Here is a 26,925-nt window from a genome sequence, read left to right on the forward strand (position 1 = left end):
CAGAGTTTCATTGTGTTTCAATGATTTGGGAAAGCCTTTACTGCATGTTCAAAATTGTACAAAAAGAACCAAATCATAAATTAATTGATCCAGATGTAGAAGGATCCCTGAGGCCTTCAGATTATTCCTGGGGATATTCTGAGGAGCAAATCAAGGATCACAAATTTCACGCAGAGAGGCTATATCAACTGTTTTGTCTAAAATATACTTGGAACCAGCTTACTCCATACACAATGAAATTTATTGACTACGGGTTGTTCTTTATGAAACGGCTCCAAATACCCTTTTGCAGATTTTCCACTGAAGGAGGGGAGCACAGCATTTATTTACATAACTGCTTTTATTACCAGCACACCACTAGGCATGGTGGAAAAGGTAAGTATGATCCAACAATTGCTGTGTTCTCATCCTTGTGGAAGCGCCTTGCTTATGAAATTAATAATAATACAGATAGCGACAATGTTTCAGTGTTTTTCAATTCATATGTTGAAAGACACGTGGCAGCAAGAAAAATACAAATGGCATATCGCCATTATGCTGTCAAAGCAAAGTTAAAGAGAACGGGCTGGGTAGAAAATCCAATGACGACCCAACAAGTTGAGTCAAACATGACCAGCTTGTCATATTTACAGGCAGAAATGTCTAGCTCTGTTACAGTCCAGGATGGTGATAAATCATTGGCTAGGTATTCCTTCATTGTGACAGGCAGTGTGCCAAAATTTGGGACATATTGTGTGTACGTGTATAAGGGACTGATGTACAAAACAATGCAAGCATTTCGATACAGAATATCATGGGAAACGTCTCCCCAGAATTCCCCTAAAACTTATAGAATTCTTATTCCCTCACAGGTTACAAATAATCTTAAACATTAGGAATAATTGCTTCTACACCATGAAGCCCACTGGGTGCGCACTACTACTACAGCATTATACATGTACTAAAGTGTGCAGGAGGCAGTGAGCATACACAATTTGTTACATAATCAAAGATAATGGAGTACCAAAGTCAGGCAGAATAAACAGCCATCCCTCTCTAGTGTCCTACTGGGTCCTACTGGAAAAGCCATGGACACCTGTTACATACAGGCAGTTACCATGGACACTGTAGATTTACTGTGGTGATACTGAGTTTACTTATCTTAATCAGTGTATACCCAGGTCTGTCTAGCGGAATGAAAAGGGGTGTGAGTGTTTTAATGGAGTGTTCACCTCATATAAATATGTAGGCCCATGAATAAATATTTGATATGAGTCCAAATTATTTGTTTATGCAAGCAAAACTTCCCCAGAGTTGAGAGAATTCTTACTGGCATAATTTCGTAGCTTGGTTGACCTTTTAGTAAACACTTGATGATTGGACAAGTTCATATCGTCTGTATTTACACGTTCGTATGGTATTCATATTTACCATAAGTTATGATCATAAAAAGATCTGCTGATAACATTATTCGTTGCCATGGTGTCAAGCTAGCTAGTACTTGAATTATTTTATCTGTTTTCATCGCACACACCCATACCAGTCAAAGTCAATAAATACAAAATTTCAGAGGTGAAATTCGAGAACCATTTGACCAGTGCTTTATGAACGAAATCGACACCAGGCCTTTTATTGCATGGAGACACACGTATTGCTGCAGGCTGCGTTCACATTGCATACTAAACTACACACTGCCATATCAAACATACAGTACGGTCATGTCAACCCAACACACCAAGTAAATAAACTGTCCAGTCAACTCAACAGCTAAACTAAAGGACTAATATTCGATGAATTAATTTTTTGAGAAATCGAAGGATTCAAGATGACGAATTTGACGCAGGTGGAGCTTACCGAGAAGGAAAAGTTGGACGAGAAACAAGGCGGTGTTTTCGTGAGTTTCTCGGCCGTGATATTCACTGGTTTGACGGTAGTGATTGTCATTGTAGCGACAGGGCTTCTCGTTGGATTTTTACCGGAAAAACATTGTGACGAGATAAGGTATATAATTATTTCGATTTGTTCTGAGTTGCTGCTGTTTTTGTTTTGTTTTAACAATAATTGTTTAAAAACTTTAACAATATGTTGTGGTCACGTCATTATTCTGGAAATCGTTGTATAAATCTTACGTTCACAAACATGTACATACAAAAAATGATAAATATGTCATCAAATCACAGCACAAGAATAAGTATATAGATAAACATTGTTTAAATATAAGAACATTTTTAAAGGGTGGGAATTGAACCACCGTGAAGTTATGTCATGTGAATGTTCACTATCGGTCTTAGTAATTCACTGACTCCAAAATAAATGTAAGTTAAAAACAAAGTTGTTTTAAAAGGCCTAAGGCACAAAGTTGAACATAAAACAAATAATAATGAGACACAGATCCTGGCCAAGGGAGATATTCCATAGCACGGGCTGTAGCTTAACTCATCAAAAGGCGGTACCTGAAGAGATCTAAGTAAACAATATAATTATATAGTCTTTTTGACATGGTATGATAAATGCAAACAGCAAACTGCACCAAACATGGGACTCAACTGCATGTATTAAGTATCCTTATAATTAATCGTAATGGATGATACAGCTTTCCAATACCAGCAGAAATAACCCAATTACCAATCCATAATTAAAAACTATGTTTGGTTTAATAAGTATTTTAATATTGGACTCATAACGTAGCAAACGATGTCTATAAGCTGAAAGTGAACTATGCCATTTTAAGGCGCAAGATTTTGTGACAATTGTTTTTAAAACATGATGTTTATATCTTGTGTGCATTTATGTGCATTTATGTTTTTGTTGTTGTATTTAATCTTTTTAGTGCCTTTCTCATGTAGCTTTCGAGCTTTTTGTAATTGCTTTTATGGTTTTATTGTTGTATGTAAAATGTTGTTCTTTATGTACCAGTTTTACTTGTAATACGTTCTTTTTGGACTGCCTGATCACCAGTGTTGAATCAAGGTTTTTAATGTGCTTTTGGGTTGTTCTTGCAATTAATTTTAAAATAATTACATATTTATATATATATATATATATTTTTTTAAACGAACTATTTTTACTTGTAAATGTACTTTTTCGGCCTGCTTGGCCGCCAGTGCAGTTAATAAATAAACCATAATATATATATTTTAAACCATCTTGTCATGTTTTGAATAAAACAATCGCTCCTTAAATTAGCACTTCTTTCTTTTGTCGATCAAGCACAATCAATTATTATTTTTTATCAAAACGTGTTTAGAACTAAATGGAGAAAGACCCATTTTGACAAACAGTTATGACAATTTACGTAATCAGTATCGATGACAAAATAACTGTTAATTAGAAAACAAAATGTAGCACTTTAATGACCAACTGATCATTTTTTAAATATTTGCACGAACTTTTGTTGAAAAACTACTTTCTCGGATGCAATGAAGAAAAAATACTTAAACCAAGGTTTATAAACATGAGTCAGTGCTGTAGTGTGACAAAACCCACGACCAATCAGTCCAAAATAAGGATGTAACCATCAAATAACAATTCAATTTTCATTCCCACAACCAATTCATCAGCTCAACAGTCTTCCCAACGGAACCAACCACCACCAAAGATCCAAACACCATTTGGGACTCCCCAAGACTTCCTGAGACACTTCGACCTCTCCACTATAACTTAAAGATGACACCCGACCTGGAAAACTTCACATTCGACGGTCAGATATCTGTGACATTCCTCTGCGAAAAAGCAACTGATTTACTTGTCCTTAACAGCAACAACTTAGAGATTCAGAAAGAGACTGCGAGTATTAATGGATTTGTTGGTGGCCGAAGTGGGATAGCAAACATCCTACGTCTTACCGTGGACCCAACGAACCAATACCTGAACGTCCTGTTTGATGAGAACCTTGTGGAGAACACACAGTATGAATTCTCCATCGGTTTTCGAGGGGTTTTAAATGACAACATCAAGGGATTTTATAGAAGTTCCTACAAACATCCTGATGGTGGCACAAGGTAAAAACATTTAATCACAATATCTAATCATTTATAATAGAACCACCACTAATCGTGGGTAACTTAACTATTCATACATTCAGCTCCCCTGAGTTATTTTCACTAACAATAATTGTTCTTATTGTAGCCCTATACCAAGAGTGGCTTTTAGCCTTGTTTGGAGTGACTTTTAGCCTTGTTTGGAGTGCCTTTGCATACAAAAACAAAATTGTCAAAGACAAAGCCAACCTGTTTCCAGTCATCAAAATTGGATGTGATTTCATGAGAGGTAAACATAATCTAACCTGTCGTTTAAATACATGCTGTAACAGCCCCTCAAATAACACTATGCTGCAATGAAGTGTAATACTCACTGGTTAATATAACCTTAACACTGAGTTAGTCTTTGCTCCAGCCAATTAACCTGCGTGCCCTTGGAGTTAACTTTAGTGTCAAAGGTCAACAAGTTCACATGAAGCTCAGCGGTGATCTTAGATTGCGTTTAGACTGCTTAGGGAATCACTAACATGTTTTTTCTTAACACCGCAGGTGGTTGGCTGTGACGTTTTTCTCTCCTACTAATGCACGAATGGCATTCCCGTGTTTTGATGATCCTGGCCTTAAAGGTAAGGTTCGTCATGCCGTGATAAGCTCTGTTTTCCCCCGTAGCTGGTTGTGGCTGCTGCCCCCAACCCCAACTCAGAGTCGCCCATGATAAAACAAACAAAAACAACATTTAGTTTTGCGCTATTCCAGAGGTTGCAAAGAGCTACAAGTACAAAGCTGTATATGTACTGGTCCTATACCCATGTTTAGATTCAAGCAGTTGGCTGGAAATACTGCTTAACAACTCATGCTTAGTGCATTGAGCGGGTCACTAGTCCCATGTGAAATTGATTTGAGGTGGTATCCTATATTCTGGTAATCAGGATTTGAGGTGGTATATATATTCTGGTAATCAGGATTTGAGGTCAGCTAGTTATTCTGTGGGCTTGGACTTTAGAAAGATTGCTCCTTGTACATGCTTCCTGTATGGCCCTTGCTTAGATGTGCCTCTTATGGGTTCCTCCTACATAACATTACTTTAATGTTTCTATATTTTGTGAACATCGTGGAAAATGAATTGAATTGAACCTAACTAAACATAACACTTTATGCAGTTTCGAATTGAAAACTGTTTAGCAAACATATTGTGTGCTCTTACAGAAACAATGTTGGTTTAGTGTTACGATAAAGGGACAAATCATATTAATTTATGAATATAATAATTATGTTTTAAAAGTAACATAAATTATTTTCAACTTTTCCTTTAAGCAAACTTTACACTGACCATCGTTCACGCCGAAGAATACACGGCCCTGGGAAATATGCCGGCAGAGAGCGCCATCAACGGCCCATATGGACTAGTTACTACTCACTTCGCTACATCACCAAAGATCTCCACATACTTAGTATGTTTTGCTGTGTTGGATTTCCCTTTCATAGAGATGACGTCAAAAAATAACATTACAGTAAGAGAGAGATATTTGTTTCTGCATTACAGTAAGAATGGAAGATTTTATATTTCATTTGAAACAATTTTCGTCTTTCATAGCCATTTAAAAAAAAACATTTTTTTTGGGGGGCCTCTTGTCAACAAAATACTTTCACGGAAGATAATATTATTTTGTTAAATATCGAAACTCTGTTCCAACAAGATACAAAGTTGTATTACTATAATACATAAGGTCGACTTTGTACAACACCCTTAAGAAAGGCTGAAATGATAAAGTTCGCGTTTTCGAGATTTTATTATGTTTTTCCTTGTATATATTACTTACCTTTTCTTGTAAGTTTAATTTCAAAAGTTCAACTATGTACGAACAAAAATATGATTTAGCATGTCAATCAAGTCATGTGATGAACAGAGTTGCAATTGTTGCTATAGTGGGGTTTAGCTTTAAAAATTGTATTTGCCATTTTTGATAAAAAGTGTGCGCAGACAGACAAGACAAAAATCCGAAAATCTCTGTGACAGAAATTAAAAAATTCCTTGTTTTCTGATAATTTATTCTTCTTCTGATAGCTCCGAGGTTGGGCAAGGCCAGATGCGATGGATGCCCTAGAGTTTGGATTAAACATGACAGCAGAGACTTTAGATTTCTACATTCAGCACATTGGAGTTGGGTTTCCACTGCCGAAGATAGGTCAATATTTACTTGTAAATATCTTGTGATTTGTATCCATACTTAGCTATCCTTCTAATAACCTTATGTGGTTCAGATTTATAGGCGTTTTTTATGTGGTGTTTTCTAGCGAAAAAGTCCATGATAAAAACACGAAATTTACCGATAATGATTTCTTTCATAGTATTTGCATAATTATAAGCCTAGTATAAATCGTCTGTTACTATTCTCTGGTAATGAAACAAGGATGCGTATTATCACTGTAAAATTTGAGGACAGCAGCCGGGTGTGACGTCATCACAAGAGGTCCACGCCCGGAAAAACTACCCACCCCCAGGAATATCTGACTCGCGAAAGCTCTATTTTGTGTTTGTTGGTTTTTCAGTAAAAACTGCTGCCGAACGTTTGCTATACGTTTCAACATGTCTGGTTCAACTAATTAAGTCAAATTGTGTTTTATGGAGACTTAAAGACAGTGGACACTATTGGTAATTGTCAAAGACTAGTCTTCACAAATGGTTTATCTCAACATATGCATAAAATAACAAACCTGTGAAAATTTTAGCTCAATCGGTCGTCGAATTTGCGAGATAATAATGAAAGAAAAAACACCCTTGTCACATGAAGTTGTGTGCTTTCTGATGCTTGATTTCAAGACCTCAAATTCTAAACCTGAGGTCTCGAAATCAAATTCGTGGAAAATTACTTCTTTCTCGAAAACTACGTCACTTAAGAGGGAGCTGTTTCTCACAATGTTTTATACCATCAACCTCTCCCCATTACTTGTAATCAAGAAAGGTTTTATGATGATAATCATTTTGAGTAATTACCAAAAGTGTCCACTGCCTTTAAAACATTGAGATTTCAGGCATTTAGGATACCATAACTTCTCTTGTTTCAGATGTTGTAGCGGTTCCAAACTTTGAGGCAAATGCAATGGAGAACTGGGGTTTAATCACGTACAGAGAAACCGCTTTACTTAATAAGGAAGACACTACATCAGAAAGTAGACGCGAGGGTCAAGGCTTCACAATTGCGCATGAGATGGGACACCAGGTTAGTCAGTTATGAATATTCATCTATTATGTAAATTGATTGACTATCAGTATCAGTTACCATTATCAAGGATTCACCATTCCGCATGAGATGGGACACCAGGTTAGTCAGTTATGAATATTCATCTATTATGCAAATCGATTGACTAGCAGTATCAGTTCACCATATGGGACACTAGTTTAGTCAGTTATGAATATTCATTTATTATGCAAATCAATATCACTGTCAAGGTTTCAACTTTGCGCATAAGATAGGACACCAGGTTAATCAGCTATGAATATTCAGGTTTAATATGCAAATAAATTTACTGCCAGTCTTTATTATTAGTTATTAATAGCATTTGAGAAAGCCTTTTCTGAGGTCGTCAAACCGTGGTGCCATTTAACGAGTTTGGTATAATTCAACTCATGCAATCTTTAAAAGTAAAGCATAAAGGGTAGCTTGTAGCGTTGAGAATAAAAACACAAAGACATTGAAGTCGATTATTCAACATAAATTGGAAACAATTAGAATATAATTGGTTTGCAAATCAATGGTAGAAGCTGTTGAGATGCAAATGGAACCTACAATTGAATAATGAAATTCTTTTTGCTTGAATATCAACCCCTATTCAAAATCTTCTGAATGTATTTTTAATTCATGAGGAATTTGTAGTTATAATAAACTTCCCTCTTACTAAAATGAAACGGACGTTGTAATTGTTAAAGGGGAGCAATCTTTGAGCTATTACTTCCAATAAACTTTTGCCTTTCTTGTTTTCTCTCGTTTTCTTCGATCTTTCTTCTTCTTTGCGTTTCGTACTCTCTTTCGATGTATACTCCGAGCAGCAAACTTTTCACTCCAATCCATCTCTTTAGTTGCCCGCATGGTGGCGCTCTTTGAGAATTCCGTGATCAGTTTAGCGCTAGTTCTTCGTCTTTTCAGATCGTCAGCGTACTGCATTTCTTCGTAGACCTGGAATCTTTTTTTCTTCTTTTGCCCGATTATTTCCAATCGTCGAACTTCTGCAAGCTGTGCATCAAAATAAAACATGGTTATTTTGTTTTCATTGTAATGTCAATCATGAGCATTGTTCCCTTTGCCCTCGGTTTGATTCCTTCAAATACAAAGAGTTAGGATAGTCCTTACTCAGTAGTGCTAAGAGATGTTGATAACTTAAGGCTAGTCCTTAGTTAGGACGAGGCGCTTGGAAATAAGACTAGTCTTAACTCCTTGTGAAATCCACCCACGTATATGTAACTCATTCCACCTCCCCACTTCGCTCTGTCGTTCATGTAATTCGATCTAGTACCAACGATTTGATATTATGATTGTTGCGCGTACGATAAACAAGCTTTTTATGCAGACTGGGTTGTTTAAAGGCAGTGGACACTATTGGTAATTACTCAAAAAAATTCTTAGCATAAAACCTTACTTGGTAACGAGTAATGGGGAGAGGTTGATAGTATAAAGCATTTTGAGAAACAGCTCCCTCTGAAGTGGAGTAGTTTTCGAGAAAGAAGTAATTTTCCACAAATTTGATTTCGAGACCTCTGATTTAGAATTTGAAGTCTCGAAATCAAGCATCTGAAAGCACACAACTTTGTGTGACGAAGGTGTTTTTTCTTTCATTATTATCTCGCAACTTCGATGACCGATTGAGCTCAAATTTTCACAGGTTTGTTATTTTATGCATATGTTGAGATACACCAAGTGAGAAGACTGATCTTTGACAATTACCAATAGTGTCCACTGCCTTTAAAGGAAAGTAAATGATACAATTTTCATCAAATTAAACTTAGTTCATCAAGTTGGACTTTTTGATGACTTGTGATATGCTCCTCAATCAATACTTACATCTTTCCGTTCCTTTGCTCTCAACATCTTATCATCAGTCTCAGCTCTACCCATAGTACACATGCTACTCAGTGTGGGAATCGGGGGACAAATCTCACGATTCTGGCTTGGGAAAATATATGAAACTCCCCCAATAGTAATCCTAGGTTCAAAAAGGATCCCTGAAAATTGACATCAAAGAAGAAATGTTTAAAGGATACATTTTGATAATTGGTCATCATATCATGATACAACGACTCAAGGCACTAGAATAAAACTTACACAAGTTGGTAGTAAATTTTGAATTAAAAAAGGCTGGTGCCTTGTTTGATTTAAAGAGTATTATGTATGTAAAGAAGGTGTGATCAGGACCCAAATTCTTAGAGCTGCTTAGCAACTGATTTTGTGCCTAATTTCCATTTCACAATGCTGCTGACCATAAGCACGCGAAAAGGCATGCTAACCTTCCGGTGCTTACCGCACGAAAAAAATGACGTCACAATGCGAAGCCATGGTAAACGCGCAATATGGCTACCTAATAGTTTGTTTGCTTACCATTCCTGTGATAATACGCTTACACCTTAGCAAATCATACACAAATAAAGACATAAATGGATTACCTGCTTCGTGTAGCTCGCCAAGTATTTCTGCTGTATCTCGCTTATTCTTTCTGAACACGTCACGTGATGATTTTAAAGGTGGCAACTCACGTGACTTTATCTTCTCCAACGTCACAGATTCAGCTGATCGTGTTTGTGACGGTGGACTATCCAAGCATTTGATTACAATTCTATCTGTGAAACACATACAAATATGAAATATTTCTTAGTCTACAATTCCAAACCAATCAGGGTAGAAATGTAATTATTAGAAGTAAAATGTTTAGGCACTGGACACCTTTGGTAATTGTCAAAGACAAGTATTATCCACTCGGTATATTCCAACATTTGTATTTAATTAATAACATGTGGAAGTTTCGGCTGAATTGGTCGTCCAAGTTGCAATAGAATAATTTAAATAATAAAGGGCTTCAGGTCTGTTATTATTTTTGAGTGAGAAATGACCTCTTTATCAAAAACTACGTTACTTCAGAGGGAGTCGTTGCTCACAATGTTTTATACTATCAACAGCTACCCATTGCTCGTTACCAAGTAAGTTTTTATGCTAACAATATTTTTGAGTATTACCAAAATAGTGTCCAATTTGTCTTTAAATTTTTGTAAAATTCCTTTGATTGTGTTGAGAAATTTTGACAATTTTACCACCAAAACCTTAACACTACAATGTTTTTGTTCCTGTGGAAATAATTGATTATAAATTTAGAGTTGGGGCAATTTTATACCTGTAGATGATGTTGATGTCTTGCCACCAGTGACACTCATGCTTCTGGTACTCTCATCTACACGTTCATTATCACTGGTATTACAAGTCTCCTCTCCAGTCTGATCTTTGTCTTGATAATTGTTGTTGTTATTGACTAACGTCTTTGCAATGGAATGCTGTTCTTTAGCTCTATGTTTCTTGGGTTGAGTCGTTGCGTCATTTAGAGCAGACTGGTCGATTGTTACAGATACATCATTCTTCGAGATTTCAATTTTCTCTGACGACACGTGATTGGTTGGAATAGCTGAAAGAGGTTCGAGCACGTGAGTGATTGCGTCATTGAACTGCGATGTTGTGACGTCATCAAATATCTTGCTGCCGCAAGCTGGTGCCGCCTTCAAAACAAAACACACAAGTTCTATGTCATTCATTTGTAATATGTGAACTAAATTTATCTATATAAAAAACCAGTCTAGCTTCTTATCCAAACTATTTTATTACCAGACACAAATACAATGGGTTGTTTTTAAATACAAAAAGTGTTCCGTAAGTTAGTTTCCCATTACCGTCAAATCAAATGTGTCATGGTGTTATTTCGTGTCATTCTTGCAAAGCGAAACAATAAAAAAAAAATTAAAACAAGGAACAGTAAACTGAGAGAAAACAACCATTTTGATGTAAAAAAGTTAAAGTTTAAATCCAAGGAAATATTAACAGTTGAAATCGCTATTAGATTATGATATAACGCAGGAGTGTGGAACTGTGGACTATTGGTAATCTATACCGTTTAATGATCTTGATGTTGCAACTATTTTTAATATTTGGCTACTACATACCTGAATCTTCTGGTTCTGTTTGCTGGTTATTCTTCCCAAACGTCCTGCACGAGTTGTGTTCGGATTTACCTTCATGTTGTTTTTGTTTTTATTCAATGAAACCGGCCATTGAGGTGACCACGTCCATTGGCTTCGTGAATGTTAGTGTGATGAAACGTTGTCTGTTTGCTGCTCAACCCACAACATGATCCACATCGCCATGGTGTAAAGCGCATACGCACAATTTTCGCGCGTTAACATTTCTCTTTATGACGCGACGAAGGAGTTGTGGTAGCGCTGCGCGCAACAGTATTCTACGCGTGCGTACACTGACTAACACGTCACAATCAAAATCCGTGATGAAACGCACTGTTCAAGGGTTCACCATAGATATAGAATTGGATTCACGTCGTCGCCGCGCGAACCATACGCACGCCCTTTATTTGTCCACCATGCGTGCAGTTAGAATTTGATGAGAAGGAATTTGCTTTTGTTTTAAGTAGGCCCACTTGTAACTAGTTTATTTAAACCGCAAACACAAAGGTAATAAATAAAATTGAATCTTCAGCAGTCAGATAACACAACTGTTTTGCCTGCACCAATGTAGAACATCTCACTACATTTTTTGTTACTTGTCATCCCAAAATTTCATTCTTAGTCTGAAATTGAATTTTATACGTTGAATATGTTTTTGTGGCGGCCATTTTTCAAAACGGCCGTCATTGCGGTCATGTGACCTTTTCTAGGTGGCTTCCAATTTTAAAACAACTGCTAAGTCATGGTTTTAAAACTCTGTCCACTTTTCATACTTGTCCGTCACAATTATTGTGTTCTGCAAATGAACATAATAATCATTACTAACATTACAACATGATCGCATTATCATCTTTGATTAACCATTGATACATGTTTCTCTCGTTGTAGTATTTTGGTAACTTGGTCACTCAGGAATGGTGGGAGTATATGATCTTAAAGGAAGGAGGAGCATCTTATCTTGGGCTGACGAGTCTTCAAGTTGTTCAACCTACTTGGGAATACGTAAGACATTCATTGACTAACATATCATAGTCTCAGTTTATGGTAATGTTTCATCTACAGGCAAGCGATATCACACAGAATGCTTTAAATTAATTCCGAATTTATGTGCTAATAAAGTTTAGCTTTACTCTCATATCACCAAAGAAAACAGTTTTATAATATGACAGTTTGGCAGGTGTTTAGTTCTTTAATAAAAGTGTGCTCGAGGTGTTTAACTTTTTTTTAATGAAAGTTACTGCACTATAAAGAACACAAAGTGACGTGATTCATCAGATGGCAGAGTTAACTCTGATTATATGATTATATCTTTGTCAGGACGATTTATTTGTGATAAATGAAGTGACTCCGGCTATGGCAAGTGATGCACAAATTAATGCTAGACCAATACAGAAAGAAGTCTCGACTCCGGCTGAGATAGCCGGTGGGTTTGGATCCAGCTCTTACGATAAGGTATGTACATTTATGATTTAAAAAAGGGCCTAGTCACACGAGACAATTTGCAGGCAACCAGGGCCATGGCAGCCGCTATGAGACAGGGCATCCACACCTGAATATTCAAGCTATTGGGGTGTTATCTAATACTGCAGAGGTTCCATATAACTTGTAAGATCCTTAGTCGGTTTTCTCTATTAGTAACCAACATACATTATTTTCTTGTAATTTGTTGCCAGTCACCAGCAGTACTGCGCATGTGTGAACACGTCATAGGAAAGCCGACATTCAAAAAAGGACTCACGGTAAGCCGTTCTCTTCACGTCACAGTCATTTTAACATCACGTGTTTAATTTTACAACTATTTCATCTCAAGTTTCTTATTGACATCGTGGGCTTCTTAGGGCAGGGTCTCATATTGGTCAAAAAATAAAGAAGTTTTAATAAGAACAATTAAAATACAAAGGAAGGACAGAGAAACAGCAGGAACCCGAAATATTGCATAAAAGAAACAAAGTTCCCGTCTAAAGGCTCTCCTTTCCAGTTGCTCTTCAAAGATAAATGACTTTATTAGGTTGTACTATAACTTTATGTTGTATTGCCTTAAAACACAGAAATACATGACAAGATACGCCTTTGGAACTGCAACAAACGATGATTTCTGGGAGTGCCTGCAAGAGGTAGGTCTACAAATAATGCTTCATATTATACATCATCCAAACATGAATATTCATGATCTGATTTGTTCACTCTTATAGGCAGGAAACAAAGATTGGTTGCTAGACATCAATGTGAATGACTTCATGCATTCAAGGGTACTACGTCATCATTCCAATATGAATATTCAATATCTCGTTGTTTTATTCTCACTTATAGGCAGTTAACGAAGATGGGTTGTTAGATATCAATGTTAATAACCTTATGCATTCATGGGTACTTCAATCAGGATTCCCAGTTGTAAATCTAACGAGAAACTACGAGACTACAGATGAGATCTCATTCACTGCCGAACAAAGCCGATTTTTACTGAACCAGGATGAGACAGACGATGCAAAGTAAGTTTATAAACAGCGCCACCCAGAGGCCAATACATGGCAGTGTTGTATAGCTCTTGGTTATGTTCAGTATTGCCCAATGACCATACACATCTCGTCAACCGTGTCATTGCAGAACACGATCACTCAGCAATCAAAAAAATGAATAAACATACAATAATACTAATAATTATTTGTTGTTGTGTTTTTCTCTGTCATAGTTCTCTTTGGATGATTCCATTAACATTTCGGACAAATCTTTCACCGACAAACAGTGAACCTGTTTGGCTGAATGGTCATTCTGGTAAGTGGGGAATTTGTTACTTAGCAAATATACAGGATGAACATCTAGCGGTTCGCTTCAAAACTTACATGAAAAGACAACACAGACAGTTTTTCCTTTTGGCAATAACGATCCAACCAATACCTCGTTTGCATATTCCAAGATTTAAAGAATATGCAAGCGATACGTAAACAAGAAAATGTGACACAGAAAAGAATAATGATGTAGATTCTACCGTGGCATGAAAACTGGCATGAAAAATGACACGAAAGTGGACAGTTTTTATTTTGGGCATTTATGATTCAACTTTGACCTCATTTACATATGCCTAAATTGCAAGATGTTTATAAGAATGCAGAAACAGTTGCACTTGAACAAGAAAATGCGAAACAAATGCACCGCGCAAAAACGATTTTGAAATCCTGATGATAAAAACCAAAATTCCATTGCATTCCAAGAAATAAATAAAAAACGTAATCAAATGTAACTTCGCTTACCCCATATCCAAACAGTTGTGAGTCCTCACGTGATTACTGGGTCGAATGCTGATTGGCTGTTGATGAATCCAGACCGTTTTGGTTTCTATCGAGTGAACTATGACGTCACCAACTGGGAGATTCTGAGTGGTCAGCTCATAGCCAATCATTCTGTAAGTATAAAAGGTTATGGTCATTAAATTAAAAAAAAATAGTTATGATACACATATTTAAGAGTGTCATTATAATATAAATAGTGGCTTCTTTAAAAGCGCTCATATTCGCCACTCAGTGACACTCAAGGCGCTACAAGCGCTCATATTCGCCACTCAGTGACACTCAAGGCGCTACAAGCGCTCATATTCGCCACTCAGTGACACTCAAGGCGCTACAAGCGCTCATATTCGCCACTCAGTGACACTCAAGGCGCTACAAGCGCTCATATTCGCCACTCAGTGACACTCAAGGCGCTACAAGCGCTCATATTCGCCACTCAGTGACACTCAAGGCGCTACAAGCGCTCATATTCGCCACTCAGTGACACTCAAGGCGCTACAAGCGCTCATATTCGCCACTCAGTGACACTCAAGGCGCTACAAGCGCTCATATTCGCCACTCAGTGACACTCAAGGCGCTACAAGCGCTCATATTCGCCACTCAGTGACACTCAAGGCGCTACAAGCGCTCATATTCGCCACTCAGTGACACTCAAGGCGCTACAAGCGCTCATATTCGCCACTCAGTGACACTCAAGGCGCTACAACATTCAACATTTTCTCGCAAGGTCTTCAGAAGGAGCTAAGTATGAGACCTAATCTTTTTTAGGCTAAGCACCATATGATGGTTTACAAGGTGCTTCGGTGCAATATGCTGCCCATCAAACCAGGAACACCGTGGAGAACCCCTTCTCTTTACGATAAGTGCACTGGGTTCTTTTACGTGCGTTACACAGCACACGGGACCAACGACTTCACGTCCCATCCGAAGCATGCAGCCTTATGTTCTTAAAAGTGACTTGCAACCAGGACCCGAACCCACCATATGCTGACCAGATAAGCATCTTGAAAACAAGTGCTTTTCAGAAAGATATTATTTGTATTTTTTCCCGATCACTTGCAGGTGTTTTCAGTAAGCAGTCGAGCCTCCCTAATCGACGACTCTTTCTCGTTGGCCAGAGCCGGTAATATCGGTTATTCGATACCATTGGGAATCACACGATACTTAGCCAAAGAGATGGACTATGTCCCATGGTCAGCAACGAGTAACGTCATGGAGTATCTTGATAAATTGATGATTACTTCGGGAGCTTATGGTTCATTTGTGGTTAGTCCAAACTGTTTTGTTTCTTTGTTTTGTGACGAGTAAATTTTAATCAATTTCTGTAAATTAATGTTAAGTTGTATAATGTTGTTTATGTTTAGACAATATTAAATGGAGTAGGACTTAAACAGGGCTATCAGGTTATATAATGATGGTTACCAATTAACAGAGGGCGCTATTTTCTTTTATTGCAGAAGTACATGAGGAATCAGATTACACCTTTGTACAACTCACTCGGTTGGGAGGATACCGGATTGCATCTACGCATGTAAGAGTTATAGGTTGTCTTTAAGTTGGTTAACCAAATCCAACATAGCAAAAGTACAATGTTGACTGCTGTGAACGCACTTTACGTCAGCAGCTGTGGCATCATTACAATTGCACTGTTTCATAGAGCTGCTCAGCGGCCGAATTGTGCTTACTGTGCGATTTCCGTAACATGGCGCTGCTTACCGTAGCACGAGGGAGGGCATGCTAACCTTCCGGCGCTTACTTCACGAAGATGAATGACGTCAAAATTATGCAAATCCCTTATGAACTTGCAAGATGGCCGCCTAATTTTCTTGCTAACATGTGAAATAGGCTTACACCTTCGCAAATTTGTTAATGGGTTTAATCTCTTACCAATTTCTTTAAAATCTTAGTTGTGTATGTGGGGCCCTAATCCAGAAGTTGTCATTTTATCGCACGACTCATTTTCTTTAAATTATGTTTTGAAAAATGCTCACAATTTAAATTTTCAGAATGACACGTGGTATTGCCATTAGCAACGCCTGCAAGTACAATCTAGTAGATTGCCAGGAGAAAGCCTTGGCCCTCTATCGGACATGGATGGCCAATGAATCAGTCAATGCGTAAGTCTATGCACTTTGTTTTCAAATAATGTTTTCGTAAAAGTTAAAGCAACTCTTTTCTAACTGTTGCACTTCTAGTCAATGGCACTTAGTCATTGTCATAGACCAGTATTCTCATTTGGTGTATCCCAAGACATGAATTAAATATAAAGCTTGTGAAAATGTGACTCAATTTGTTATTGGAGTTGCAAGAGTTTAACGAAAAAAACATCCTTGTTCCACAAGTTTGTGTGCTTTCAGATGCCTAATAAAAGGCTTTAGGCCTGACGTCTTTTAAGTATTAAATTGAGAAATTACCTCTTAAAAAAAAATACTGCGTTAACTCAGTGGGAGCAGTTTCTCACCATGTTTTATACTATCAACAGCTCTCCATTGCTTGTATTATTTGAGTAATTACCAATAATGTCCGTCTATTGCTTTTAATACTGACTGATGAAGATATTAATAACCTTTGTTCGATACCTTGACTGTTTTTTCTTGTTTTTAGAATTCCTGTGAACCATAAGAAGACGGTATACTGTACTGCCATATCAATGGGACGTGGTGAAGAGTTTAGCTTCGCTCTGCAACATTATCTAAAGACACCAGACCCAAATGAGCGATCAATTCTTCTGGATTCTATGCCATGTACTCGACAGACTTGGGCGCTTAGCAGGTAAATTATACTAAGCATTGGGTGTTTGTAGGTAAATCTAGGCAGGTGTTTTGGCGCTTAGTAGGTAAATTCATTTTTTTTTTCATGCATCATCCACAGCAAAAGCGCAAAAAAAAAGATGGACAAAAAATTGTTAACTAACAATAAAATACTCTAAAAGAACAATAATTACATGAACACACAACAAGCTCACGTGCTGGACGAAAATACCTTGGCTCACTCTGGGCAAGACGTTCCCCGGCTGGGCATGGGCTCCCAGCAGAGAACGTCTGGTAGATAAATTTAAAACTTGAACAAGTCAGAATAAAAAATTAGGTCAGATTTGGATGCTAGTAATACTAGGTAAAGGTTATGTTCTTGGCAGGTTTGGAGGGTTAGTAGGTAAATATCTTATACTTGGCAGCCTTGGGCGCTTACGCAATTTGTAAAACAACAACATTAAAACGACAAGTTTACTTGATGATGCATACGTTATACGAAAATTGTTATTCTCAAACAAACCAACGAATAATTATCAATAACAACAATGACAAGAATGAGTTACGCAGAATATTAAATATTTATAACTCAACCTTATGGCAGCAAAGCAGAAATGCATACAATTATTTTATGATGGTTATTAATATTGATTTAATCTTACTGTATTACACAGTATCTTCCTGAGTTCCCTTTTCACAGACCTCGGGGAAGTACTGGTTGTAAAATTCTAACATACATCCGTGTGTTTCTTATCCCCGATGCAAACTTAGTCTATAATTTTGGCAAAATCTAATAAATTTGAAAAAAATTCCCCTAAAAATTCACATTATTTAGCGAGAATAAAATCTCACCATTATTTTCGTTCAGATTTTGGATCTGAAATTGGGTCAATCTTTAACGTATCTTTGTAAGGTTTCTGCGCTATTTTTATTTCGTAGATTAAAGTCTGCAATAAGATTTCCCCTGGGGTAGTAATTTGCAGTCAATAGTTGTGATGAAATGGTTTATTAAATTAAGATAAAACTGAATTGTATAATGGGATAATAAATAATGAGTTTAACGTAAGTTTCTGCCAAACTCTCGCAAGAGCATTTTTCCATATTATTATTTATTTATAATAATATTCGTTTTTATTTTTGACGCCATTCATTCTATATCCCCAAGCACGCTTGAAATTAATAGGAAGGCACGAAAGATTGTCAGCTTTTACAGATTGAGAGATAATGAATTCGTAGTCAGGTCTTGCAAGATATTTTGACAAGACTGGAGTAAGAAATCAACATTTAATGCAGTTTTGGCTGGTAACATGTTTCTACTAAGCGAATCTATCTGTGCGCGGCAACATGTTTTGCTTCCAGGCTTTATAAAACTGTGTCCTGTCGTCGATTTCACCAAACTCTTCCTAACTTAGACGTAATCCTAGGACTTAGGACGAGTTAGGTTCCGTATTCGAAGACGTTAGGACGTAGGACTTAGGACGAGTTAGGTTCCGTATTCGAAGACGTTAGGACGCATTGAACCCATCCTAGTTAGGACGAGTTACTCGTCCTAACTCGTCCTAAGTTAGGACGAGTTACTTCGAGATAGGATTAATCATAGCGTTTCGCGAAATCGGCTGCAGGTCACTAAAGAGATAGAGGTCACACGGAGTACAGATTTAAAATTGAGAAATAATTTCCTCATTTCTTTTATTCCAGTTTATTGTCTTATACATTGGATGCTGACGTGATTAAAGCTCAAGATGTTCCTCTCATCCTTGGTGACGTCGCTCATAATCCCATCGGTACTTTACTTGCTTGGGACTTCTTCAGAGCAAATTATGACATCTTCCGAGAAAAGTAAGTAATGTTTCGAATTTTATGCATAAAAAAAACAAATCTGTGAACATTTTGACTTAATAATTGGTCATCGATTTGCGGCAAGAGAATAATGAAAGAAAAAACACCCCTTTGCACAAAAAGTGTGCTTCAGACAATGTGTTATTCAACAGCTTTCCATTGCTCATAACCAATTTAATTTCTATGCTAACAATTTTGTTGAGTAATTGACAAAAGTGTCCAGTGCCTTTAAACCTTTACAACAAATGTAATAGTTCTACAACGCCATTCTCATTTCGATGTTCTTGTATTTTGACTCTTGTATATTATACTTTAACTGCCTTTTTCTTCTTAACAGATTCGGGGGGAGCTTGTTTCAATTTTCAAAAATTATAAAAGCTGTGACGAAACCTCTTCATTCTGAATTTCATCTCCGACAGGTATAAAGACAGGTTTAGTTTTTTTGTTCATGTTTGGGACACTCAAATAAGGAAGTAACATATCTTCCACTCTATCAACTAAGATTTATTTGCTACACTTATTTTATGGAAACAAGTATAAGCAACAGAAGATGTTGCGCTGAAGACTTAATATGGTTTTACATATCAATCAATACGGCATCATTGGAAGCTAGCTGGACATTCTGTGAGGATCTAAAAAATATCACTGCCAGGGCCTAATTTCTTAAAATTTCACCTGTTCAGACAAGCCTCGCACAAGCCACAATCTGATTTTTCTCCCAGGGCTAGAGGCAGATACCGGCGCTCTAAAAAAATTGTCTTAATTATTACTAATATCTGGGAGCTAAGGTAGTATTACATCCAGAGTATAATTATTGGATTTAAAATCATCAACCTTCATAGGCTTGTTTGCATAAATTATATTATTTTTCGTTCTTTCTTCCTCTTTACCTAAGCTTCAGCCAATACCATTTTGCAGTGCATGCAATTAATTGCGCAATTAAAATTGAATGTTTGGTGTTATTATTTGTCTTCCCTTCAAGTTGGAGAAGTTTATGTCTGAACATCCCGATCAGGGAACCGGAGCCTCGGCATTCAAACAATCAGTGGAGGAAATAAAAACCAACATACGCTGGATGAAATCGTACTATGAGGGAGTGCGAGAGTGGTTGGAGGATGAGGTAGCTTGAGATGGTCCAATATAGTCTTGATTTGAGACGTTCACTTTGTTATCTTACTACCAATGGGGGACAATTGGGACGCTGGGTGGCAGCAGACATAATGGAATCCTGTCATGTCCCCATCCCTCTTATGGTAATGTTTGGACCCCCTTCGGACCCGTGTAAGGGATTCCAGCCCACTTCCGGGCAGAGCCCCTGCCTGCCAGGTCCCCCTTTCAGGGCCACTCTTCTATCAGGACACCCGCCCCCCCCCCCCCCCCCCCCCCCCAGTGAACAATGAATTACCATAGTTTTTTTCAAATAATACTTTCTACAAACGTCAAACATTTATTCACTTTGAATACCCGCATTACCTCAAAAAAACAAATCCGTTCACCTTTTTTAATGCACCATTTTAAATCAAAACTTATTCGACGTGGTATTACTTTATGTAGTGCTCTGAATTACTCCTTCAAAAATTTACCGTTTTCTTCCGAATTTTTTTGTTAAAGCTGTAAAAAACACAACATTTCAATAAAAGAATTATATTCTCTTCAAAAATTTATCAAAACTCGGCAAAAAAAAAAAACCCCAATCACATTTTCAATTTCTACCCTTGCTAAGGTTCATACTGAAGTTTTTAAGACTTATGTTTATAGTAGTTCATGTTTTTTGTCAAGTATATTGTTTGTTTATCGTCATGTGTTCTGTCTCAGTTTGTTTGTCAATAATATGAAGGGTACACAAGAATAGCTCTGCCCAAAATGTTGTCTTGCTGAATCATAAAATAAGATTTTATTTCGGTAATTTGATACAATTTAATGTTCAACTTTTGACCACATCACTGGGTATATTGTCGTACTCTTCATAATTTCTGTTAAATGAAATCATTAGAATCATGATTAGATGATCATAATGTTGTGTTAAGATCATGTGAATCATAGAGTCATAAAACATAAAATTCTGTTCCTCATAGAATCACCGGGCCATCACGTAGATATTCCAAAAGCAAACAATCCTAAACACAGACGCCACATACCACGTTAGGTGTTGAATGAGGCAGCTTACATAAAAGCCTGTACAAACTTTCCCTGGACCGGAACGGGGCGGAACAAACTCCCACGTGTTCGCACGGCCATGGTTCATCCGGGTCACATTGATGACGAATACCGGATTTCAGTTAAACCTAATGGAAATTCCATTGTGATCAAGAGGTTAACAATAAATTGTACTTAAATTTTTTATTCAAAACATTTTCCTTATTAATGTAATGTGACTTGCTTTGTAAGGGTAATTGGTGGAATGAGGATGTTTTTGTGTGTACAGTATTTTGATGACGTAAATGAAATAAATGGATACTCGGCCAGTCAAAAACATGTAGTTACTGTATGTACGATATCAATTAAGAGGGAGCACTATTTTTGTAAAAAAGAAGTTGTCCTCGAAAGATCCAATAATAGTCAAACTTAGTCATATAAAATACACGACAATAAAATTAAAATGTATACCTTGCACAAAAATGTTAGTTATTATGATATATATGTTCAGCTGTAATTGTAGTCTCGGTGCAAGACGTTTCTCGTTTCCCTTTCACGCACACCGCGGCCAATTCACCGACAGCGCGCGCACACACCGACTCCCCACTCACCGCCCCGGCGTTGAGTGGACTATATAAGTCAGGTGAGTCGGTGCGCGCGCTGTCGGTGAATTGGCCGCGGTGTGCGTGAAAGGGAAACGAGAAACGTCTTGCACCAAGACTACTGTAATTGTTGGCAACATTCGATTGATGTTGAAAATAAAGTCCAGAATTATTTTATGTGTTCGGCATAGTTTGCGTAAGGTCATGTGTATTTATTTTTATGTTATAAAACGCCCAGATATTGCTTTATCTTTGTTTCTCTAATCCATGAATGTTTTTGAAATTAAACTAAGCCATGCCAAATTACCAAAATTACAATTAAATGATAAAAAAACACATTAGTCATAAGTTTAAATAGCATTCACAATAAACAATTTCGCCAAGGTAGCTGTGTAAGGCACATTTCCATCAAAAACCTGTTGTGCATAAATTATTACATCTTTTTAAAATTAGTAGCAAATTATTAAAATGAATTTGTATTTTAATGGGAGTAAAGCCTTTTGAATTTGATACAAAACAAAACAGCTTAGCTTTTAAGTATCATTAGTTTGAAATCATAACGATAAAAATTTCATTCAAGGATGACAATAATTGAGTCGCTCTTTCACACAACTTATTTAGAACAGGTAAGATTTATTGTGAGGATTGCATTCTAGAAAATGATTAGGTGTACAACGTGACGAGGTGTCTGAAGGTTCTTTGTCAATTACAATTTATGTTGTTGATGTGGTTTTCTAATGGTATGAACAGTTAAGCTATAATAGTGTATACTTTGTACAAGGTGACTGGAGCGATCAAGAATATTTAGGTTATGTCATGTAATGTTCATCTGTGGAGGCCGTAACTTAAAGACAGTGGACACTATTGGTAACTGTCAAAGACTAGTCTTCACAGTTGGTGTATCTCAACATATGCATAAAATAACAAACCTGTGAAAATTTGAGCTCAATCGGTCGTCGAATTTGCGAGATAATAATGAAAGAATAAAAAAAACCTTGTGTCACGAAGTTGGGTGCTTTCTGATGCTTGATTTCGAGACCTCAAATTCTAAACTTGAGGTCTCGAAATCAAATTCGTGGAAAAATACTTCTTTCTCGAAAACTACGTCACTTCAGAGGGAGCTGTTTCTCACAATGTTTTATACCATCAACCTCTCCCCATTACTCGTAATCAAGTACGGTTTTATGATGATGATTATTTTGAGTAATTACTAATAGTGTACACTGCCTTTAAAGGCACTGGCCACATGATATTCTCACATGCTGTAACAATTCTGTGTAAATCTGGACTCATGTGTTCATTGAAATTGAGAGTAGTGAATGAAAAACACACTTGTTGCACAATTGTTCGTGCTTTCAGATGACCAAAAAGGCGTTCATAAGTCTTTTGACTGAGAAATGGACTCTCTTTCTAAAAACTATGTTACTTCAGAGGATGCCGTTTATCACAATATTAATTTTTATACTACAAAAGCGCCCACTGCTCGTTACCGAGTAAGTTTTTATGCAAACATTTATTTTGAGTAACTAACAATAAAGTCCCCGCTTTATAGGCAGTAAACAAATGGGCAACATGTCCCTTTACCAAGGGGCAATAAATAGAACCTCCCTCTTAAAGACAAAGGGGAAGTACCGCAGCAATATTCTTCATAGTTTGCAATACGAACATACAATAGCGACCTCATGCGTCACCGTAGCTTTGCAAGCTGTCCTTACAGATATAAACCACTGTCAGTTAACAGTTGGTAACACAACAAAAAGTTCAATACAAATGGTCTGCCATAAAACTACAAGGAAACAATGTGTCGAGTTTGGTTGGTCCTTGAAAAAAGGTTGATATTTGAAAGCGTGTATGACCTTCATTAGGAATTACCGCAAGTTCAACTCCGGTGATTACGGCAAACAGTACCTGACAAGGCATGGGTCTACAGGCCGCTCTAGACGGCACGAGGGCGACGGCACTGGACCATTACTACGGGTAATTGTCAGCGTAGTATATCTACAACGACAGATAGTAACAGCTTCAAAAGTGATGTATTTCCTCCAGCGTGAATTAAACTGGAATTATGCTGCTCTCCATGAAGTAATACCGATTATTATCTCAGTGTTAAATGGAGCAAGCGGTAGCTTTACTGCACGTAGAGAACTTTACGCAGGATGTATACAGAGGTCAGGGACTCCGGTGTAACACGCATAGCGTAGTTCGTCCAACCATCCATGTTCAAACTGTCAGGTAAGTTTAAAACTTCTCTACTTTACTGACGGAGTTTAGTTTTTAGCTGTGACTTGTTATCGTTAGGTAGGTTATACAAACGGATTATTACTATAGCGCGCATATCAGTCACTCAATGACGCTCAAAGGCGCTTTTAATGCATTTCAATTCGAATTCTGAGATCTACATACTCCTTTTAGGCCTACATAGCACCCTGTAATGGTTTACGAGGTGCTGTGGCGCAATATGCAGCCAATCAAACCAGAAACACCAGTGCGAACTACTTACATAGCACCATGTAATGGTTTACAAGGTGCTGTGGCGCAATATGCAGCCAATCACACCAATAATAATATACTCTAGAATGAGTGGGTCGTCGGTTCGATTCTCTCTCGAGTAATGATTTAAAGCTACATACGAAGTGTGGGACTGATAACCAAAAAGTCCACATAATGTAGAGACTTGGAACACTATGTGGACTTACACACGTCCACACAGTGTAAATGCAGTGTTGAAGAATACGATTTTTCTCGAGTTTACAGAGAAAGCAAAAGTGTTCACAGAGTGACTGCACAGAGCGGTGTGTGTTTGTGGGTGTTGTTTTCCTGCTCAACTCATGACAACATTTCTCCCCACTAAATCGGTGTATTGTTAAAAAAAATTAAAAAAAATACTAGTGAGTAATAATTGTGTAAGGTTTGTGAAGCTTTCGAAACAATTTGCGTATTTTTTGAACTTTCAAATTTATTGCTGTTAATTTACGACTCAGATTTAATGTTGTAATCTCAACGAGCACATAGGAAAGATAACCTTCACACGCACGACGCTTCCTGGTTTCACTTTGTGATACAGTGTTTGTTCTGTTCTGAAAACAAATGCTGTAAAGGGCTCAAATTATTGGTTTCATATTTTGAGATTTTGCCACTAGTTTATCAGCCTAAAGCAGATCCAGTTCTGTATACATGTATGCTCGCCTCTTAGTTTGTCGCGTTCCCCGTACAGTATAAGCCATTAATAGCGAACATTATCTGTGACAAAGGAACCCAATAGTAGAAGTGAAATCAATTTAAAGTATCTCCACGAAAGTAAATCATTGGTAAAAGGAAACAAATGTAGGAAACAAAAAGAAGGAAAACGGAGAGCAGGAAATGAAATTGAGGGGGGGGGGGGCACATCAAAAGTGAAAGTGGATCAACAAATAACAAGTGTGATAATAAAATAGGTTAGGCCGAGCGGCAGTTTCTAAGTCTAAAGGAGGACGAGCCTTTTCTCAACATTCGCGCGTTGAACCAAACATGATTTGACTTTTTAATAATTTACTGAAGGACGAAGTACCAAACCAATCAATATAATACTACCAATATCAATTGTATGATACATTGTATAGCGAATAATGCAGGGGCCTGTAGACATACCATTAAACAATGACATGAATTATATGAAGCAATCTGTTACAACAATTCAGATTAATTAAGCAAATGAGTCTTTAAAAGTCCCTTGAAAATCTGAGAGTTAGCTTGGCGAATATGAAGAGGTAAGTCGCTCCATACGAAGTTGCAATGAAGTTGAAGGCTCTTTGACCATATAATTTTATTGGAAAAGGTAGTTTGAGTCAGTAGGGATTGGCCAGCAGAGCAAAGCGGACGAAAGGGAATTTGTGGAGAACATCAAATCCTAGACAGGGGAAAGGCCATGAAGAGCTTTGACATTGAGGAAATCTTATTTACACGATACGTCATTTGATCGGGAGCCAGTTGAGTTCTTGTTAGATTGGAGTAATGTGCTGAGAACGAGAATACGTGAGACAAAGCGAGCAGCAGTGTTCTGAAGACGTTGAATTTTTGAAGTTCTTTATCAGAAAGTCCGGTAAGAACAGAATTTCACGAGTCGAGTCTAGGAGTGACAAAAGATAATATCAGAACCATTTTATAGTTCAGAAAGAAAATCAGAAAGAAAATCATCAATACTGCTACGTGCGAAAAACTAAAAATTCCTATTAAAAAAAGAAAGCTTAGTTCGACTTCAGGAATTTGATATGTCCAAGTTATTTTGCTGTATATATAAGCTCTTCAGAAAAAAAATTGAAATAAATGTTTACTCCAACGCCGAATGAAGCAGTATACTTCTGGAATACTGTCGTATAAATTGAACAGCTTGTTTAAAATATAACTAGCTCGATCACATGTCAAAAAAAAAAAATAATAGTGATAGATTAATCTTATTTGGCGCAAAGCATAACTGGAAGAAATCTCGATGCGCTTTTCACAAACTCAAAAATTATAAAGAAAGAGAGAATGCAAGTTAAAATAGGTTGGTTTGACTTTTGTCTAGGATAGTAGCTGGTATTGAAGAAGGTAGGGCATTCCACACTGGATCCATATATTCCTTGTATTACAGAGATAATAACGATTCAAAATTGCCCTTTTATGGGATATTTATTCCAGTGCGTTTGTTTATAATAGAGCAATAACTCGGCACTCAACAGAACGTCCGCTTTTGTGTTGTAGTAAGCCTACATCTTAAAGGCACTGGACATGGTAATTACTAGGAATAATTGTAAACATGAAAACTGACTTGCTAACGAGCAATGGAGAGCTGGTTATAGTATAAAACATTGTAAGAAAACGTTACTCCGAAGTAACATAGTTTTGAGAAAGAAGCAATTTCTCACTCATTGATGAAATACTTCAGCCGAAGTTTGTTTTATTATGCATCTGAAAGCACACACATTGTGCAATATTTGTTCACCGTTCTATGATGACCAATTGAGCCATAATGTTTACAGGTTTGTTATTTATGATTTTTATTTTATTTTAAATACACCAAGTGAGAGTACTGGTCTTTGCAAATACCAAATGTACTCATGCCTTTAAAGGGAAGGTAGACTATTGGTAATTGTCAAAGACCAGTCTTCTCACTTGGTGTATCTCAAA

At 37.2% G+C, this 26,925-nt stretch overlaps 2 protein-coding genes across 2 annotated transcripts in view; both read left to right on the plus strand.

The window, feature by feature from the left end:
- Positions 1-1,704: 1,704 nt before the first annotated feature.
- LOC117296862 (aminopeptidase Ey-like) lies at positions 1,705-20,394 on the plus strand. Its single transcript, XM_033779956.1, has 20 exons — positions 1,705-1,980; positions 3,540-3,980; positions 4,509-4,585; positions 5,274-5,470; positions 6,025-6,145; positions 7,026-7,180; positions 12,058-12,171; positions 12,487-12,621; positions 12,843-12,908; positions 13,218-13,283; positions 13,480-13,658; positions 13,859-13,941; positions 14,433-14,569; positions 15,516-15,719; positions 15,911-15,984; positions 16,460-16,570; positions 17,058-17,225; positions 18,902-19,042; positions 19,380-19,461; positions 20,025-20,394. The coding sequence occupies exons 1-20, from the start codon at positions 1,805-1,807 to the stop codon at positions 20,169-20,171; spliced, it is 2,874 nt and encodes a 957-aa protein (XP_033635847.1). The 5' UTR covers positions 1,705-1,804; the 3' UTR covers positions 20,172-20,394.
- Positions 20,395-23,536: 3,142 nt separating this feature from the next.
- LOC117296949 (extracellular calcium-sensing receptor-like) overlaps positions 23,537-26,925 on the plus strand; it is a 39,366-nt gene continuing 35,977 nt past the window's right edge. The window contains exon 1 of the mRNA XM_033780055.1: positions 23,537-24,012. The gene's annotated coding sequence lies outside the window, so the exon portion shown is untranslated. The remainder of the gene's footprint in view (positions 24,013-26,925) is intronic.

Source organism: Asterias rubens, chromosome 11, assembly GCF_902459465.1.
Source record: "Asterias rubens chromosome 11, eAstRub1.3, whole genome shotgun sequence".
Lineage (NCBI taxonomy): Eukaryota > Metazoa > Echinodermata > Asteroidea > Forcipulatida > Asteriidae > Asterias > Asterias rubens.